At 39.9% G+C, this 20,591-nt stretch overlaps 1 protein-coding gene across 1 annotated transcript in view; it reads left to right on the top strand.

The window, feature by feature from the left end:
• nrg2a (neuregulin 2a) overlaps nt 1-20,591 on the top strand; it is a 134,249-nt gene that overhangs the window by 55,973 nt on the left and 57,685 nt on the right. Inside the window, exons 3-4 of the mRNA XM_054755742.1 lie at nt 8,877-9,042; nt 11,900-12,019. Of these exons, the coding sequence (XP_054611717.1) occupies nt 8,877-9,042; nt 11,900-12,019 (286 nt within the window). The remainder of the gene's footprint in view (nt 1-8,876; nt 9,043-11,899; nt 12,020-20,591) is intronic.

The raw sequence follows: 20,591 nt of genomic DNA, 5'->3' as shown, positions 1-20,591 counted from the left end.
GGTGCTTGCAGTTATAAATCTTTAAGCTTTTTTTTTTTTATTGAAATTGGTTTCATAACTTTAGAGCATCATACATTTTACTGGTGCCACCCAGGCAGGCAAAGGATGTGGCGTCTTCTCTCTATGTCAAGTATTGGCCAATTTCAGTGGAATAATCCTTCTTGTTCAGCATTTTTTTTTTTGTGGCACAATCAGTGCTTTCAACACAGCAGTGGTCCAAAATAGTGCACACACTTCCTGAACACAAGTCATTTACATGAGCTGCGGCACAAAGTGATGTTGTTAGAGTCCAGTCAGTCCATAAAACACATTAGTCATAGTCTTAAACAGGGGTTCATTTCATAAATGATTAGTATTGAATTACTAACCAATTTGATAAGGACATGCTGTCACTTTCTCACATAAGCAACCATATGGACTAAGACCATATCTCTGCATAATGCCAAAACAACTACTAGGAAAAAGGCAGAAATGTTATTATTTCTACCTACCAGGACTATTGAAAATACATAATTCTTCATTCTGGATTGTTTAGATGTAATCTGGTGTTGTCATCCCCAAAATAATTGCCTGGACTTTGTTTGAGCTCGCTAACTCATCCAATCAGCCAGGAATATGATTGTGTCTGCGGCACGGGCATGCAAAATGTAACCTTATTTTACAGGTTTTAGGTCAATTAATGAAATAAGTTCATGTCAGGTTTTTTCCACCGATCCGTACGAAACAATATAGGTAGCACCCCGAGCATTCTGAACCGTGCCACTGCAACCTGGGAATGACGTACCGAAAAGTGACATGATTTGGCTCAGATGTTTGGGGAGCCTTTACAATGGAAATGCAATAAAATGCATGTCAATGCATTCCAAATGGTACATCTTGGTGGAAACAAGTCGCATTGCCTTATTTTCTTGCCTTATCGCCTTATTTACTTATTGCCAACTTCCACTGCCTTATGAGATAGTGTTATTTGTCACTAGGAACTACTGCATTGTAATGTACAAGCTATGGATATACTAAATACATCATGAATCTGTTACAAAAAATATACAGTTAGTCATTTAAAAGTGCTATTATTAACTTTTACACCCAGGGATGATCTCTCCCTTTAATCCTTTATTGTATGTTTGGGTAACATGTTGCTTTTTAACATTTTGGGCATTGAAAGACTAAGATACTGTAGTGGTTCACATGACCTTTGTCTCTAGCCCTAAATCAGATGGAATAGGCTCTAGTTTCTCCAAGTGGTAATGCAGCAATCCCTCATTTATCGCGGTTAATTGGCTCCAGACCCGACCGTGATAAGTGAATTACGAGTAAAGTAGGAGTCCTTATTTATAAATGGAATATTTTCATAGTTAAAGCATAGAAAACCTTTTTACGACCTTGTAAATAAGCTTTTTAACATTATTAGATCCCTCTACACATGAACTAGCACCCCCTATAGTCACCTTTGTACTACCCAATATATATTATAAGACATAACATGGACATAATATGGACATAAGATGGACATAATAAGACAAAATGTCATTTAAGACATAAATGCCTTATTTATTTACAGCCCATTTGTGTTGCTATAAATGTGTTCTCTAGAGGAGTTGATTGACGGGCGAACATGCAGTGACGTTGGGAGTTGAGAGTTCAGTTTTAGCTTGCCGTGGGTTACGGCCGCAACAGTAGCCTGTGTTATTACTATTATTACTATTATTATTATTGTTATTATTACGCTTATTATGTTATTATGGTTGTGCCTGTGAGATACAGTAATTCAAACCTGCAATAAAAGCATGTTGTTCTGGCGATCAAGTCTGGTGTTTGTGTGTCTCATATAACATGACACCCACTGACCAGTGTAGAATATTATATATCACTCACAGCATCTTTGAATGCGTTTTCTGAATGCCTTATAGTTGTATTTTAGTTCATTTAGACATTTTTGTGCTTGAAAATGCTGAATTTAGGCAAGAACTTTGCTTCAATATGCATATTTTTGGGAGGGCTAATTATAGGCCATACTGAAAACAGCATGATTTATTAATTTATGCATTTTTGAAAAGCCGTGATAGAGTGAAGCCATGAAATTCGAACCGCAAAGTGGCGAGGGACCACTGTAGATTGGTTAATAAAAGAGCAACGGAAATAGAAACTAGTCTTAAAAAGAAAGCAATTATTCAAGACGGTATTGTATTTATTATATTGTATTTATCTATGCAGTATTTGTACAGTACGTGTAAACCGTCAGGTGGTGCCAAACAACTTCCCCTCAAGCCAGTCAGAGCTTTTCTTCTTTTCACTCATACGTATAAACTGTATGGTAATTGATTATGTTTTGTGCTGATGTTGCTCAAAAATATTCCAGTTTTAACGTAATATAGTGTTCAAATATCTCCTAAATTCTAGAAGACACACAGTAGGTGGAAGCATCACAGACGGAGTGGCGTTATTGTCAAAAGTAGCGCTATGAGTCCTACGTAAATGATGCACCAGTTAATTATCTGGTGAAAGCGCCTCCCTTGGTTGTGGCTGACAAATGATCTCTATGAACAGATGTTGCGGTACAGTGTCTGGTCTTCACAGTCGGAACACCATCATCGGCCCAGTGCAATTTCTCTAGCTGTCTCACTGACCAATTTGTCTTTTGACAGCATGTGGTGAAGTGACATAACACCGGAATAATCCAGGATACTCAAGAAGAGGAGGGGGGGTGCGTACAAAGGCATGCCTCGGATTCCTTCTCTAAGCTCCTGGAAGTAAATGAGAAATGTTGACTCAATCGTATGAGCGATTGTTAAATTCATCAAGCAACTTCACTGTTGAAGTGGCGCTGACTTTTCCAACTGTTGCCCCCGAGTGTGGGCTGTCGACACGCCACATAGGCCCTCGGCTTTCCCGTATTTTTTTGCCTTTTATTGTCCATGTCTGCAGCTGCCCTTCCACTTCAAAAGGAGACAATCAGGCGCTTGCAGAGGCCTCATGTTTATCATTGCTGCCTGACACTTTTTCCACAGGTGTCACGGAAAATGAGACAACTGTTCGAAAAAACACGTTTTGGGACTTTATGTGAGCATGGTTGACTTGTTGTCTGCTTCAAGTGTGTCCAGCAAACATCTCCTGTACGATGGTTTCCTCATCAGGCGACCCACAGAGGAGCATCCACTGTATATCATGCTGTTTGCACGCTGCCAAAAGGTTCACCAATGTCATGTTGCGTAGATGAAAGAGCCTTGAAGACAGACATGAATATGAATCTCCATGGACAGCTTTGTTGAACATCTGGGTCTTCAAGGTAGAGCTAAGTGACGGCGCCCTGCGTCTTCATTACATGCACCTTCTTGCACATCTGGCTTAGCGATAAGTCTTTCTGTAACTCTTCCAGGCAAAGAGAAAACTTGTTTAATTTACTTGGCAAGGACAGACCTGTGTTGAGGCAAAGTACTAAACATTTTTTTTTATTTTATGGAGCAACCTCATTCCCGCTGTTCTCTCTGCCGATGACAGGATGACAGGCTTTCCTCAGGCACTGTGATGGGCCAAGTCTGGCAAAATGGAGCATGTAAAGCCATATAGCGCCGTCGTCGTGTTGATGCACACTATTCTCTACACGCAGCTAAGGCATGGGACACAGAGGTAGTTCGATTTGGACACTGGAACTGAATCCAAAGTTTTCCAGCCAAAGTACATTGGAGGGTAAAGCCCATTTGATGAAAATGTGTGGTGAAACCTTTTGTCAAACACGGCCCATGTTTGAGTATTCATGAATGCAGGTTTTTTTTTTTTGAAACATCACATCCCATACGGAGCATTACTGCTGCTAAAATACAAAAAAAATGTGTTTAATGTGAAACATCTGGACTTTTAAAGTTCTGCATGTGGTGCTGCTTGATAAACCCAGACCACCTGATGTCAAATAGCCACATACACTAAAATGGGTGTCTTCAACAGGCAGGCCACGGGCCACATTCGGCCTGTGGCCTGCCTGTTCAAATGTTGTAGGAGGTACGTGAATATACTTTTAAAACAGCGTAACGACGTATATTAGTGCACTTAGTGTTACGTAATGTGCATGATTGGCTTCTTCCTTTCACCTCATCCTTATTCACAATGCTTATGCTGTTCGTAAATGCATAGAGGTGAGGTTTAATCAGTTGTTTGCTCTGTGCTGAGTGCTAGTGTGCAATTTGTTTGGTGCATAATCTCATGCTATTTCAGCTCATACTTATGTCCATTTAGCTCAATAATACGCCTTGTATTGAGTTAATTTCCTTTGTAATTTCTCTCCTTTATGTTCCTTTTTTTGATTTTTTGATTATGATGTTTATGTGTAATGCATAACTATGTGCATTGCTCTTTGTATGCCATGCGGTTGCAGATCACAGCAAAAGAGCAGTGAGATCACATGTCACCACAATGTACTACAGCTTGTAAGTAAGCCAGTGAATGTGCGTACCTTAATGAGGAGACAATTAAGGAGACAATTCATCCATCCATCCAACCATTTGCTCACCTGACTTATGGGCAAGAAGCGGGGTGCACCCTAGACTGGTTGCCAGCCAATTGCAGGGCACATACTGTATAGACAAACAACCATTCACACTCACATTCATACCTATGGACAATTTAAAGTCTCCAATTAACCTAATATGTATATTTTTGGAATGTGGGAGGAACATGCAAACTCCACACAACGGAGATTCGAACGCAGATCTTACCGATCTGCTAACTGTGTGACCAACATGCTAACCACTAGGCCATCATGCATCTGTAAAGATTTCCCTTGACAAAAACAAATTATAATTAATTCATATCCATGAATGAAAACTCAATGAAGATGTTTCATTGTGTGCTTATTATGTTTTTTTTTTTTAGCGTGCAGGAGTACTGTAGGGGTACGTGACTTCAGGCCAAATGTCTGAAGGCGTACGGGACTATGACAAGTTTGGGAACCCCTGATGTAAACTTTTCTAACTTAAGAAGTGCTCGTTCATGCAGTACATCCTCCACTCTGCAGGGGGCAACGGCAAGGTGTATGCATCACAATGAAGCAGCAGTAGAAGAATACAGCTTGAAACTAATGCGTGCTATAGAAGTGCTAGACTCTATAGTACTTTTTGACCTTTGCAAGTATTCACTGCATTTTAGTCCATTCTTCAGTGTCTACAAAATCTAAAGTTAATTGCATGAGCACCTCCATGTTGTCATATTAAAGTAGAAGCCACAAGTCATTTTGTTTGCTAATGTTGGTCAACTCCCAAGTTGTTCTTTGAACATATTTTTTCTGATAGTAAATACTGGAAAAACTGACAACCGCCGGGGTATCTATTAGCTCCAGGTTTAAAAAAATACATAAAAAATTGGCATAACATCTGTGACTGTGGGCAACCACCTGACGTAATCTTTATTAACTCCACAAGATGAAAGTAGCTGCAGCTGAAGTATTATGAGTGATCAACATCCAGCAGCTTCATTTACGTCTGCAAGTACTTTAAAATAAAAAGTTGGTCGCACTGCTTTGTTATTGGTGTGAAACTCATGTGTCTGCCACTTGCCGTAGTGTAGTTTACAATGAACTCATATTAATGCTAGTTGAGAAGTTTACTCCTTAGAGATAGTACAACATTGGTTTTGTGTCAACGTTGTTTCTGCTGTCTTGTGCAATATACAGTACTTGTATTAAGTAAATATAAACTGAGGCAAAACACTGAAACTAAAATTTAAATAAAGCTACTAAGCCCAATGTCGTGGGAAGGTTTGCAGAGTCGTAGTGTCATCTAGTGGTGTGCTGGAATTAATGAGTGTTGCGTAGTGTGTAATATGTGTATTTATGTCAGCATCTGCTTGGTGAAATTCATTTGCATGTAGGAGATAGATTTATTTATGTTTCATTTGTGGTTCTATGGTTATTATCACCATCACCAGTTAATCCTGTCAATGCTCACTGAGCTGAAGTCTGACAAGAGTTACAGTCGTTTGGCACAGTGGTGGTTTGTGTACATTTACAGGAGATTTTAGTTGAACTTCAATTTGTACTATGTTCCAACGGTGAAGACAAGTACAAGGGCCTTATTGCAGAATTTTTACTTCAACAATGTCATGACTATGAAGCTGCTCACAGATAAAGGGCCAGAAATAGCTGCCATTGATCTAAAAGTAGAGGCTTTTGCATCTACCTTTCTTTGAGCTATTTTAAATTTGACGTTTCTTTTTTTCTTGTGGTCACAGAGTTGATGCCCGTGGAAATCAGATATTTTGCTTTTTTTTTATGTCAAGACATATTTTTTTACTTGTTTGGTTTAGTAATGTAGTTGTTTAATTGCTGATGTTTCTCAACTCCATCTCATAAATAATGAGAATTATAGCTAGTGAGTTTGTTTTGCTACACTGCAAGGCGGACGGGGTGTTTATTGAAAATGGGTGATAATTCAGTCATTCATTCATTTCCTATGTCGCTTGTCCTCACGAGGGTCCCGGGGGCATGCTGGAGCCTATCCCAGCTGACTTTGGGCGAGAGGCGTTGTACACCCTGGACTGATCGCCAGCCAATCGCAGGCGGGTGATAATTATAATTTGTTATTTCTTTTTCACATTTTTTAATTTTTTAAATTTTGTAATGATTTGGAGTGCATGAGAAAGTGGGAAGAAAAATATATCTCTCTCTGACCACATGGTCATTTATCAGCAACTATAGTGCAGCAGCAACAGAACCGATGTTGTAATAGTGATGAGGTGAAAACCGCTCAGTCAGCATTAATACCGCTGATGAGTTCATTGGAAACAACTAAATCAGAATCCTGAATCAGAATTTTTAGCATTACTGGCAAGTGTAACATGCATAAATAGTGCACCCAACATTTTAAAGAGCGTGCAGAGGTAGATAAAGCTGCTGGATTCTGATATATCAGAGGCTGCCTACAGCCACAGCTAATGACAATGTTGTTTAACGTGGTGCTTATCAGACACACGGGGGTGATTTGCTTTTGTAGACGACACACCCAGCAATTTTGTAGACTCTACGGTTAATTGAATAGTGGTGTACTTTTTTTTTTAATGCTTAGGCACATTTTCCACTGCACAGTATCTACTTTGCTTGTCAAAGCTCTCCTCTCCTTTGACGTATTTCCACTGGCAAAGGCAAGTAGTCTTTAGTACCTGGTCAGAGACCACACTGGTGAGCCACTTAGCTTACACTGATCCTGTGCCTTATACTCCACTCCACAGTCCCCACTTTGCTGCAGCGGTCCATTTTCTTGCAGCCTGCAGTGTCCTCATGAATAAATGGCTGTAGCCAACAGCGATTTGCCGAGAAGCAAATGCAGGAGACCCTCATTGTCCTCCATTGTTGTTGTTACGTTTACGTGTTGCTTTCCAACTGATGCGTTCCATGCTGAGTGTTTTTGCAGTAGAATTGTGATACTATTTGGCAGCCTGAGCTGGTACTTTAATTTAATACGAAAAGTAGTGGACTGTAATGTGTTGAGCGCTGGTTTTAATGTTAAAAATATTTACAGTACAGTATTGTATATATTTTTGATTCAATGACTGCAAGGGTTTGTGACTCTCAAGATGCTGGAAAAAAATCAAAATAGTAATTCCTTGTTTATCGCAGTTAATTGGTTCCAGGCCCAACCGTGATAAGTGAATTTCTGCAAAGTAGGATTCCTTATTTGTAAAGTGAGTATTTTTGTTGTTAGAGCATGTATTTTGTGGTGAGGGACGACTGTATTACGCTTAGCTCTCTGTATGATTTCATTGTGAGTTTTTTTTAGACCCAAATGTCTTTTGGATCAAAACGTTGAGTTACCCTATAGGGAAGCGTGCATATTTCCTCAATAATCACACAGCATATCACATTTAAAGAGCAACACAAAATGTATACCATTCACTGTATTGCACATGATTTACACGCTTTTTTTTCTTGTCCAGTGGCATGCACGCAACACCTCCATACACTACATATTCACTGTGGTCAATTTTGTCATATGTGTCATATGCAGAGTTAAGAATGACTCAAGTCATCACATCTTGCAACCAGACGATGTAAAACAATGCAGCATCATTGAGGCTTTTCCTCTCCTTGTGGACTTTATCAGGTCAGGGAACTAGGCCGCTTTCTCCAAAAACAGGACAAGAAGGGGGCGGGCAGGGGTAATTTTGGTGAACCTCTGTTTAAGGCTGCTACAATGGTATCACAGCTGACATTTTTTGACATCCTTAACAGCTGGAATTGTATTACTCAGCGAAGCATCCACATGATATCGTGAATGGAGAGAGTTTCTGTCTAAGGGGGATTTGTGGGGGAGGGTGTATCTTGGCCATCCCCTGATTGACCCTTGTTGCCCCCCCCCACACACACACCCACACACACACACACACACACACACCCAAGCACCCACCACCCTGCGAATGAGTCTTCCCTTAAACGTGTGTGCAGCTGTCAGCTGGCAAGTGTTTGTGTGACTGTGTGTTCTGCATGTACTGTGCAGTGTGGATGTGTGTCACTTTTCATTAATAGAAATGACAGCTTATTTGGCAGCACTGGATGTTATATATGCAGTTTGTACAGTGACAATGGATTGTTTGCTGTCATAGCTTCAGGTGATTGTGTACTAGCTAGAAAAACAGATTGCAATTCCACCTGTTTTTGTTAGTTTGACGTCAACTTGATAATGCCTCGGGTGACGACATCTGCTGGTCACATGAGAGAGTTGTTAGCACAGTCCACAGAGGGACAATTGGCTGCATTACTGCCTCAATGTTCTCTTTTTCTTCTTTTTTTTTACTAAAACACATACACACAATTGTGCATAAATTGTGCAAACCAAAACGCATGTGCTGAGAATGCTCAATAACACCCTGTGTCCCTTTCTTCTTCTCTACAGCTTCGGCTCCAAAGTTAAAACCAATGAAGAATCCATCAATAGTGGACGAGGGAAGCAAGCTCACAGTCAAGTGCGAGGCCACGGGGAACCCTCTTCCCACCTACCGCTGGTTCAAAGACGGCAACGAGCTCAAGAAAGACAAAAAAATACGAATAAAGAACAGCCAGTGAGTACAAACCAATTAATAATAATAATAATAATACTTGTAATAATAACAAATTCTCCAGCAGAGTATATTTTTCTAGAAGAAGTTTTTGAAAGAATCATCACTTTTCTCTATGTTAAATTAAGGGGAAATTGTGCTACATTGATTGTTAATTGCCGCCTCTCGCCCAAAGTCAGCTGGGATAGGCTTCAGCATAATCCCGCGACCCTGGTGAGGACAAGCAGTATGGAAAATAAATTAATGATTGTTACCGTGAATCACAGTGTATAAGCCGCACCAGTGTGAAAGTCGCACCCACTAAATTGCTTGTCAACTAATTGGAAATTGCAGGAGGTGAACAGTCTGACTCACGGTGTTATCTTACAAACACTAAACTCATCATACAGCAACTTAACACTGAAAAGGTATACCTAATGAATACACAAACATGTACCAATACAAGTTTAAAATGAAAAAAAAAACATTTGAAAGTTTTCCCATGATGCATTTCGACTGAGTAAAGCATTTAATTGGAGGACAAGCAGCATAGAAAATGGATGTCCACCAGAGGGAGCCAGAGGGAAGCTGACGTCATTGCAGCGCCCCAATGAATTTTTTTTAGACGCAATGCATTGTGGGAAAACTATAAAATAGTTGTTTTTTTTTCATTTTGAACTCATATTGGTACATGTTTCTCAGGTATACCTTTTGAGTGTTAAGTTGCTGTGTGATGAGTTTAGTGTTCTTTGTAAGATGACACAGTGAGTCTGTGTCTGTTATATATAATGACCTCCTGCGATTTCCAATGGGTTGGCAAGCATGTCGTGAGTGCACTGATAGCTCATGATTGGTTCCTGCCAAAGAAAGAGCTACCATTTCCTCACTGACTCGTGAGCTGCACAGTATTTGAACAATTAGTAGTAATTCTGAAGTAAAGGAGATGTCACGAGATTACAACTTAAATTTTCCAATAAATACCATAATATAAATATATATCAGGGGGCGAGTGATTAGCACGTTGGCCACACAGTCAGAAGATCTTGGTTTGAATCTCCATTGGGCATCTCTGCACGATGAGTTTGCACGTTCTCACTGTGCTTGCGTGGGTTTTCTCCGGGTACTCTGGTTTCCTCCCACATTCCAAAAACATGCATGTTAGGTTAATTGTTGACTCTAAATAGTCCATAGGTATGAATGTGAGTGTGAATGGTTGTTTGTATACAGTATATGTGCCCTGCGATTGGCTGGTGACCAGTCCAAGCCGTACTGCACCTCCTCCCAAAGTCAACTGGAATAGGCTCCAGCATACCCCCGCAACCCAAGTAAGGATAAGCGGCATAGAAAATGGATGGATATTATAAATATATATAATATAAATACTATTAAGTAGCTGCACCACTGTATAAGCAGCAGGGTTTAAAGTTTAAGAAAAAAGTATACTTATACAGCGGTAATTATACTTATAATTGTATTATTATTATTATATTATATATTATATTATAATTATAGTATTATATTATTATTATATTTATATTTTATGAACATATGAATGAATAATTACTGTACTTATTTTGAAAAAAATATTTGTATTGTAATTGTATTTTCTTCCAACATGAACCTGTCAATATTACTGTAAAATCAGTGATCAAAATGATAAGAAAATCAATATTTAGCCCTTTTATAAACTTTTTTTTTTTTTCTGGAGCTTATTTTTGGGCGTTTTTTGAGTCTGTTTATTCACTCCCTGGAGGAACTACTGTAAATATCAATAGATTTTGTCTTTAAACATAGCTGTACGTCACTTAGCAGGTTTGAAAAATTAACTAAATATAGTCATACCTCATTTATTGCGGTTAATTGGTTCCAGATCCAACTGCGATAAGTGAATTTCCGCAAAGTAGGATTCAAAGTCAATACATGGAATATATACGTATGTACTTAGAGCATAGAAAACCTGCTCATGACTTTCTAAACCAGGTTTATTTTTCCATTACTAGAGCCCTGTAGACATGAAATAACACCCCTATATTCACCTTTACACCCCCATTAGTCTGTGCTTACACCACATTGGTAGTTCGCAGACTACGGGATCACTGCAGAGGCACATTAGACGGCCACGGCTCTAAGCATAGCATGCTAGCAAGCTAATTAGTTAGCCCCCAATTAATTTATTCTAAACTTAAGAAAGGATTTCAAACAGAGTGGGCAAGAAGGACAACGCAAGAAGCCAAAAACTTACCACTTCCACATGGAATGGGAGGAGATGTTTTTTTTCACTCTACTATTTCAGACATGCCGTGGCTGACTACATGCAGTGTGAAGGTAATGTATGTAATGCCATGTCCCATCAATGTTTTGTGTCATGACTGACACCTAGTGACCAGAATACTACATATCACTTGTCTTTCAATACTTTTTTTTTACCAATTTTCCTCAGGTTTCAAATGTTGCAGTACCACAGTTCACCACTGAGTAAAAAGCCTGCTTACTGAATAATTCATGCTCCTTTTCCATTCTGCTTGGCTAACGATGATCATGTAATTAAAATAGCTGGCTTGAGAGGAGCATGTGAGTTATGTACAAGAAAAAGACACATAGATAGATTAGCTCTCCCTTGACCTTAATTAAGTATTATTCAAAAAAAGCTCACAAAGATGGAAACCATTTTGAATGGAACCTCAATGACCTCCATGCTCTATCCTAAGTATTATTCTAGGCCCGCTTTTCACTTCCTAATCAGCACCTATGCATCCCTATCAAAGCAGAGGCCCGTTGCCATGCGGCTGCTTGTCCTGTTGTCTGCCTGGCTGTGTTTCCATGTCGCTTCCTCCCTGTCCGGATTCCCCTGACTCAGCTGTGCGAGTGTTGTCTCCCACAGGAAAAACTCCAGACTCCAGATCAACAGAGCAAAACTGGAGGATTCTGGGAATTACACATGTGTGGTGGAGAACCTGCTGGGAAAGGACAACTCCACTGGCACTATAAACGTCCAAAGTAGTAAGTACTGGCATTGCTCTTCATTGCTTGTGACTGTTCTCCTGCCAATCCAAAGTGGGCATCACAAACAGGCATGAAGAACACTTGTCCACTTTGTTGTTGGAGGTTTCGAACATTTAACCCATTCAGCATAGCCGTCTCGCACTTTAACCCTCATTAGAACACAGTACACTGTCAAAAACACACACCTGAGAGCTGTAAAAAGCATCCATTTTTGATGTGTGCTAGTGTTGTAGCCGTTAAAAGACTTTTCGTAACAGCTGATTTGGAATTGGGACAGACAGTTTGTGTAGTAGTGTGTTGGTGTTGGTATCGGCTGCACAGTTGGAGTTGGACTCTATGTTAGAAAAAAGAGAGAGAGTGCATAGAAGTCATGTGCTTTTGCTTCTATCCAAGCAAGGATGTGTCGTTATCTGGTGTCTGAGTGGCAAAAATCCACACGACAGCTTGTCTTGAGTGCTCATCGTGACCAGAACGTCCACGAGGGTGTTTTTGCACAAATGTATCTCTACTCCAAATGTAACATGTGAACACCTCTTCTGATAGCCTTTATTTATGGAGCTTAAAACTCCATTTTTTCCTCATTTTTTCAAACTTTCTCACTTTTGCTGCTTTTTTTATGGTAACATTTTAATTGTAATATTTAATTTCGGAACTTCACGACCTAAATTTGCAACTTTATAACTATAAGAAATGGCTTTATTCATGCAAAAGTGTAACTAACTACTCTTGTAAAATTACACAATTTTTTCCATAAAATGATGAATGTAGTCTTGTAAGAGTTCCAGTTGTTATTCTCATAACCTAACAAATCATTTTTTACTTTTTTCCTGTAACGATACAACACAAATGTTGTGATATTTCTCTTCATTACTATAAAAATGACAACTTTACTTTTGTACCAGTGCTACTTTTTTTGGTTCAAATGTGTGGTTCAATTTTATTCCTGTCAAAGTCCGACTTTACTAATAAAAAAAATATGTCTTTTATTCTCATATTATTAAATCTTTTTTCCCTGAAAAAATACTACTTTTTTTTTTACGCTATTGTGATAACTTTTTTCTGTGGTTTTTCTTAAAAAATCATAACTTTACCATAAAAATTACACCTTTTATTCTTGTATCAATGCACATTTTATTAAAACTACTACTTTAATCCCATAACATTTATACTTCATTCATGTAAAAAAAAAAAAAAAAATCCAGTAAAAATGCATGATTCTTGCAACAATGTGACTTAAAAATCACAACTTTATTGCCATAGAAACGACTGTTTTATTCATGTTTTATTGTGGCTTTTGTATTTAGTTTTTGTTTTTTTTTTCCATAAGAATTTTACCTTTTATTCTTATAAAATATGTTTTTTTTTTCCCCCATGAAATAGCACAGCTGTACTATGTATTACCACGCTTAAGTCATTATTTAACAATGACTTTACTCTTGCCACATCACACCCTTTTTTTTGTAAAGATTTTTATTTTATTATCACGGCTGTTGTTTTTCCTCCTGATGTTATTATGTTTATGTTATTGTTATCAAACTTTTCAGGTTTTTAACTTTGACCTGACTACAATCTCAGGGCTTTGAGGCGGTAATAAAGAGAGGAAGCGAGGTTATTATGATATGATGTTTTTTATTTTTTCACTTGAGCGTACGTGATGACGTATCTGTGCTACTGCTGACAAAACATCATGTTATACTCGTTTGGAGGAGATGGAATGAGCGAGTTCCTCTTTCCACACCACAGTGGAGATATCGTCACTCTCATTGCTGACCTTGGCATCGGGCTCATTTCTGTAGACATCCCACTCCGACACGAGAGCCGAACTGTGGCCGCCGAGGAGGGAAAAAAAGAAAGCGAATGGAGTCTAGCCGTCAGTCAGTGCCCTTGTATGCTCATTGAGGCACAGCGCTCACTCAGTCTTCCCTCTTTTTATCCGACCTGTTATTGTTTACAGTTGGCAGCGCCACTGGAGTAGCAGATCTTTGCAAACAATGAAAAGGCCCTTTGTGCTAGAAAAACCAACATGCTGGTCTCACTGCCAGCAAACAGATAAGAAGCCAACCACATCCAGTTTAGATTCCTATCCCAGATTATGTGCCTTGTGCTGACACGGAAACGTTACACAGCTTTTTATGCACCGTTCGAAGATGATGACAGCTTCCATGTTTAAGTTTAATTGCAGTCATTGAAATAAAATATTGCAGTGAAGAGGTCGGGGGAATCCCTTGTGATTTAGCACCTGTTTGCCAAAATGTTCTCTGAAGGCATAGCGACATGCTATGATGAAACTCTATATAATGACGTGTGCATGCAGAGGTGCACCGCATTCAACGGTATCACAGTAAATATCCTATTACAAAGCAAGCGGGCTCAGTCTCGCTGTATAGTCGCAAAGCATTACAAGGAGACATGAGCGTGAACTCCTTTGAAAGTCAAACATGATTCTAAGAAGCAATAGGGGTATGGTATGAGGCTATTGTTTGCCCTTATGGTACAGTCTGCACTAACGTACAGCACAGATATAACAGGAAAATGAATTTATCCCTCAGGAAATAATGGAATTTGAAATAATCAGTTCCCAGGTCAAACGGTGGCATCTTTAAAAGCAATACAGGCAATGTTTTAAACTGTACCTTTAAAATTACGACTTTATATTTGTACTATTACGAAATTCTTTACTCTTGTAAAACTGGCAGGTTTTACTGTCATGACTTTTTCCTGTAAAAATACAGATTTACAGCAAAGATCGTAACCTTATTCCTGCAATATTACACCCCTTTTTACTTGTAAAAATGTGACATTTTTACTGTAATATTGCAGTATTCTTCTTCCTTGTGATGCCAATACAAGTATAATAGTGACACGTGGAGTAGATCCTTTAGATCAGGGGTCTCAAACTCAATTTACACGGGGGCCGCTGGACATAGGGTCTGGTTGTGGCTCGGCTGCATGAAGTTTTGGGAATAGGGCTGGGAATCTCAGGGTACCCCACAATACGGTATGATACGCGATGCACGGCTCCCGATAATGATAATATCTCGATACAGTGATAGGGTGAAACAAAAAAAAAATACATTTCATAGTTTGTATTTTGCTGCATTCAGCTGGGATAGGCTCCAGCTTACTCATGACCCTAATGAAGACGAGTGATACAAAAGGGGTGGAGTTTTTGCAGCATATTTTAACCAAACTACAAGCAGCAATGGTACAAAAAGAATGAGGATGTTTTAGCAACATAAGTGTAAACGGGAATTTAGCTTCGGTGTCTGAAAAACAGTAAAGCTATTTTAAACTCATTCATCTCATGTCTCTCAAGTAGAGCAATGCTATAAAGTAGAATCATATCAAAAAGAATATATATATTTTTATAGCATCTACACTACTCCCCCATGTCTAGTCACGGGCCCCAAAATATGACCCGGCGGGCCACAAATGGCCCGCGGGCCGCGTGTTTGAGATCCCTGCTTTAGATGCTCACTGAGCTGAAGACTTGCTGTTGTTTTGGTTAACTTCCGGCATAATCGTGCTTTGATCTCAGGCATAATTGATCAAAAATTTGTAGTCGACCTCATAACAGCGTATATACGTTTGAAGGTTTTAATTTGGGTGTTGAACTGCCTTTCGTGTGGGTGAAGCGTAAATATACATTACTTTATGCACGTAATCGCACGCTTTATGTATGCGCACGCACTTGTGTGTGTGTGTGTGTGTGTGTGTAGAAAGAGTGAACTGCATTGAAATTGCTCTTGGTTTTCCAAACAATGGCTTCTCTGTATGGCCCGTCATATGCAGTGACCCCAGGGTGTCTGTCTGTCTATGTGTGTATGTGTACGTGTGTGTGTGTGTTTGTTTGCTGGTTTATAACAAAAAAAAGTCCCATTGTGTTACAGTGGCATGTCTTGTTCCGTCATGCTTCAGGGAAGCAAGCAAGACGGGGCGAATCGTGGCGGTATGTCCATAGGCGGGGGGGAAGGCGAGGGCTTCACTGAAACTATATCGTCCAATAAAACCGCATTCTGCCATGATGACACACACTGATTTGCAGATATGAATTAGTATCTTTTGTTCTTTTGACACCATTGCATTGTGATGGCTACAACGCTTTTGCAACTTCTCCTCGTCGGGTCACATGAAAGGGCTGCAGTGGCACGCTGCAGTGTGTTGTCAAAGTGGCTTGTAGCTGCAGTATGATCAGTGTCAGGGTAAGTGAGAAGGGGAGGGGTGCAGATGGAGATGGACGGAGAGTGAGAGAGAAGGAAGAAGGGAGTGTGGATGACGACGGTGGGGTCAAAAGAAGGGAATGCATGACAGAAAGCAGACTGAGGCATTATACAATAGAAGCGGATATACAGTGTATAGAGGAAAAAACAGCGAGCGGGAGGAAGACAAGAGCTTGATGTGTTGCAGAGGAAAGTCGAATGCTCTTTCGAGGAAGAAGCTTCGTCCGTCCAAAACTGAATGTGGTGTTTATAAAAGAGGAACTAGTTTTTTTGTTTTTTTTTAATCTGCCATGGCAGTTGTCCATGTCCCTCTTGTTCTATCTTAATTAAGAGTGACTGCTAAAACACAGTGAGCATACCCCCCACATTTCACCAAGCATTTTATGATAGCTTCTCAAGTGACAATACTAGGAATGTCCTGATCCGATAAATTGGCCTACATCTAAAATCTCCAATATTAGCAGTCTGATACAAGCAGTCGATACCAGACTCCGCCCCAGCACGTCTAACTGGCAGCGGCGGGATAGAACCCATGTGATCACAACAGCGTGTGCTAACGTGTTATGGAGTAGGAGTGATGTCGGCCATGTGAATTTTTCCTTAAAGTCCGAAAAAGACATTAAGCAAAGCTGAGTGCAGCACAAGTTTCCAACCAAACTCATTGTGCATTTAAAGCAACGTTACACGATTAACTCTGACAAAAAGTCATTAGCTATCACAGAAAAGACGACAAGCCCCTGTCGGTGGTGAGTAAAGTCGGGTTTAAACGCACAAACCTCGCTATATTATGTCTAGCCACCATTACACTGTGAATAAAACTATAACCCAGATGCTTAAAGAAGTAAATGGGTCTGTTTTTCTCATACCTGCTGTTACTGATGAGTAATATCACTTGATCAAGCCTTTTCTAACATTCCACACTACAAAATAAGTAATACAAGTATGTATGATTTTTGCTGATCTCGGATTGATATTGGGATTGGGTGATATTCAAGGCTATAATATCAGTATTGGATCGGAAGTGAAAAAGTTGTATCGGGACACCTCTAATCCTATCCAAGTGAAACTAGGATATACAGTAGTCTGTGTACAGCTTGCATAGCAGTGGGCACGGACGTTATAGTAATATAATGCTATTTATTTTACCCTTATTTCCAAAATTGCTATGCACTTACATAAACTTCGATGTACTGTACAGTAGTTGTTTACAGAACTATAGCAGTCTGACATACATACACTTACACACAGAAAATCTGAGACAGCATATATCTAGCTGTCTGTCTGTAACACACACTCACATTTAAACCTACACGATAACGACACAACACGTTGCAGCAACCTGCGCAGCCACACTGAGGAAGAATGACACTGCTTATTAGTTAATTTTTGGACTTCATTATGTCTCCCAAGCAGCAGTGCGCCAAAGGAAAGGCAAGCCATCAGCATGGACGTAAAAAGCTCCGAGAGAGGAGAATCTCCCACAAGTATTGGTCACTCTTTTGGTCTAAACTGCTCGACTGTCGTGACCATCGTTAAGGGTAAAGATTATTTCAGCTAATGAACATTAGAGGAGTCATGGATTTCGAGGTCTGGGAGGAGAAGAGGAGGTTATCCTTATATTTTTACAAGGTAGAAAGGCCTGCAAGACAACCACAGGGATAAAAAGTAAGAAGTTGTTGTATTTTTATGGCTGTTTCATTTAATTATTGTATTTAATCTTTGTCTTACTTTATTTGATGCATCCTTCGTGTGTTCTGTGTACTGTGTGAGTCACTTAGGAGTTAATTTAGGCCCATTTTTACAATATAAAGTCCAACTTACACTAAAACTCGTCTCACATCACAGCCTAGGAACGGAACTAGTTCATAACCTGTACTGTATATGTAAAGCTATTTTTTCCCCTGTGTTGAATTTTTCCTGTAGATCACGCGAGTGTACCTAATATTATGGCATGTGAGTGCTAATGTCAGCTCCACAAACCCACACTAAAACGTAACTTTTATATGACAATATATTTGCAGTCAAAATCTATGTTTATCAACGTAAAAGCGATAATGCGAACTTAAATATAGGTCATTTAAATTGATACGCATAGCATCAATTTCACAAGGAGTGCAGGACTCATCTGACACATTGCCCAGAGGGGTTGTAAAATAGGAATTACCTGAATGTTCCTCGGATACCAATTTTACTTTCACGCATAAAAGAAAGATGGGAAGGATCACTGCATGGCTGCCATAAAAAAAGAGCAAGATATATTAACCTCTATTAATAATGCACATAACATTTGGTCATTACTCCAGCTCTGCCAACACCTATTTATATTTCTCCAGTGAGGAAAAAGAAGCTTAGCATGCCAGTTGCCTCGGGTGAGGAAAAACTAACCACCGTGTTCATGTGGGAAGAACCTGAACCTTAAGTGAACCTCTTTATGCAACATAGAGCGTGCAGTGCATGGTGGTGCCATGCCAGTCATGCAGTGTGCCCTGTAACACTTGATTGCACCTGTGCGGGGACTTTATACATGGCTCTATGTTGGAGGGGCGGAGGCGAAAGACAAACGATTAGCTCAATTATCCTTAGTGCCATTACCATTATTCACTCATTTCGCACCGCTTTCTATACTTTAACTAAAACGTTGTCAGGTCTTTCCAGAGCTTCCATATTTTATTGGTTACGTTTTGCCATCGCTGACCTCAACGCAGCTAGTGTTTATGTTGGCGTGTGTGCGAGTGTCTCCCAGGGGTGCCGTGTATGTTGCCAGTGCCAGGGGTAAAGCTGCTCCTCCCTCCAATCATTTCACTTCCCAAGTCTGCTCTACCAGTGTAATAATTAACTGTTGTATTATTATGCTGTGTTTTGCTGTGAATTATGCGCATTTCATTGTCAAATAACAATGCAACACTTTGACAACATGGTGAGCTTTGTGGAAACCTGTTGTTTTATGAGGTGAAAGCAACATGCAGACATATAATGGCTCATAAGTATCCCTTAAAGTGCTCACGACACCAAAAAACCTTGAAAAAAACGAACAAAATGAAAGTACGCAATAAAACACTTCTGTCATACTGCTGTCATAGGTAAATAAAAAACTATGAAATAGGAGTGAAATGAAGTGGTGATTTTGACACGATTTTGACACGTCCCCCCCAGCGAGTTTTCTAAACCGACACTATCTTGGCCGTGACATCACTGTCAGACTACGTTCTGGAAACCAGATTCAAACACATGCAGCCATGAACTCACAGCAAAGCCAGAAAAGTGACATATTGACAACAATAACACAATAATAACATTCATTGGATGCTGTGCTGTGATAACTATGACATAACACAAAACAATATCCACAAGTATGTTTTTTTGACTGTCAGTAAGCGACACTCACAGCTGCAAAATAAAAGACCAGTGAGCAATGATTGCTGCTTATTTAGCCCTGGAATGAACCCCCATACTATTATTTTAAGATTTCCAGAATAGATGTAGTAAAAAAATATTTGGATTTGCTTACTGAAACTGACTGATCGACTGCAATATAGGCTAGAAAAACGACAACAATCCATGTTTTGCTGAGAACACTTGCGGGTGACACCGGCAACCAGGTCCAAACACAGTCATGAAAACGTGTGAAGAAAGTGACACACTGTATTCACAACACATAACATTCACTAATGTAGTGTTGTGAGGAGTATGATATGTTTTACTGGCAGTGATCGCCACTGCTCTCATATTGCTCTTTGCTCACTGCACAGAGCTGAAGAAGAGAGACAACGATCGTCGCCTTTTTAAGCAATTTGGCATGAAAACACGTAATATTATTCTAAGCTTCGTAGGGACGCTACGATCAAAGAGGATCCTTTGGATTTATTGTTGCACAGTACACAGATACCACATTAGCCGCCTAGCTAGCGTGTCATAACAAGGGCAAGGCAGTGGTAGTAATCTGCCACTGAAACTGCTCTTCTGTTGGGAGATGATGCTGTGCATTGAATGATGCTGGTTGTCCATGATGGAAAGGAGCCTCCTCAGTGTCCTTTACTCTGCCACAGATGTCAGGCTGTCCAGCTCAGTGCCAATGACAGAGACTGCCTTGCTCACCAATTTGTCCAGGCGTGTGGCGTCCTTCTTCTTGAGGCACACCACTGCATACATGAGGGCACTAGCTACCACAGTCTGGTAGAAGACCTGTAGCAGCGGCTTGCATGCATTGAAGTACAGACGGCTCTGCCCTTTCCTACACAGGGCATTCATGTTGGCAGTCCAGTCCAGTTTATCATCCAGATGCACTCCCATATATTTGTAGGTGTGAACCACCTCCACACAGTCACTTTTAATGAGAGCAGGTTCTGGGTG

The sequence above is a fragment of the Dunckerocampus dactyliophorus genome, chromosome 16, assembly GCF_027744805.1.
Source record: "Dunckerocampus dactyliophorus isolate RoL2022-P2 chromosome 16, RoL_Ddac_1.1, whole genome shotgun sequence".
In the NCBI taxonomy this organism is placed as follows: domain Eukaryota; kingdom Metazoa; phylum Chordata; class Actinopteri; order Syngnathiformes; family Syngnathidae; genus Dunckerocampus; species Dunckerocampus dactyliophorus.
Note: the sequence above shows the minus strand (reverse complement) of the source record. Positions and strands in the feature narration are given on the sequence as shown.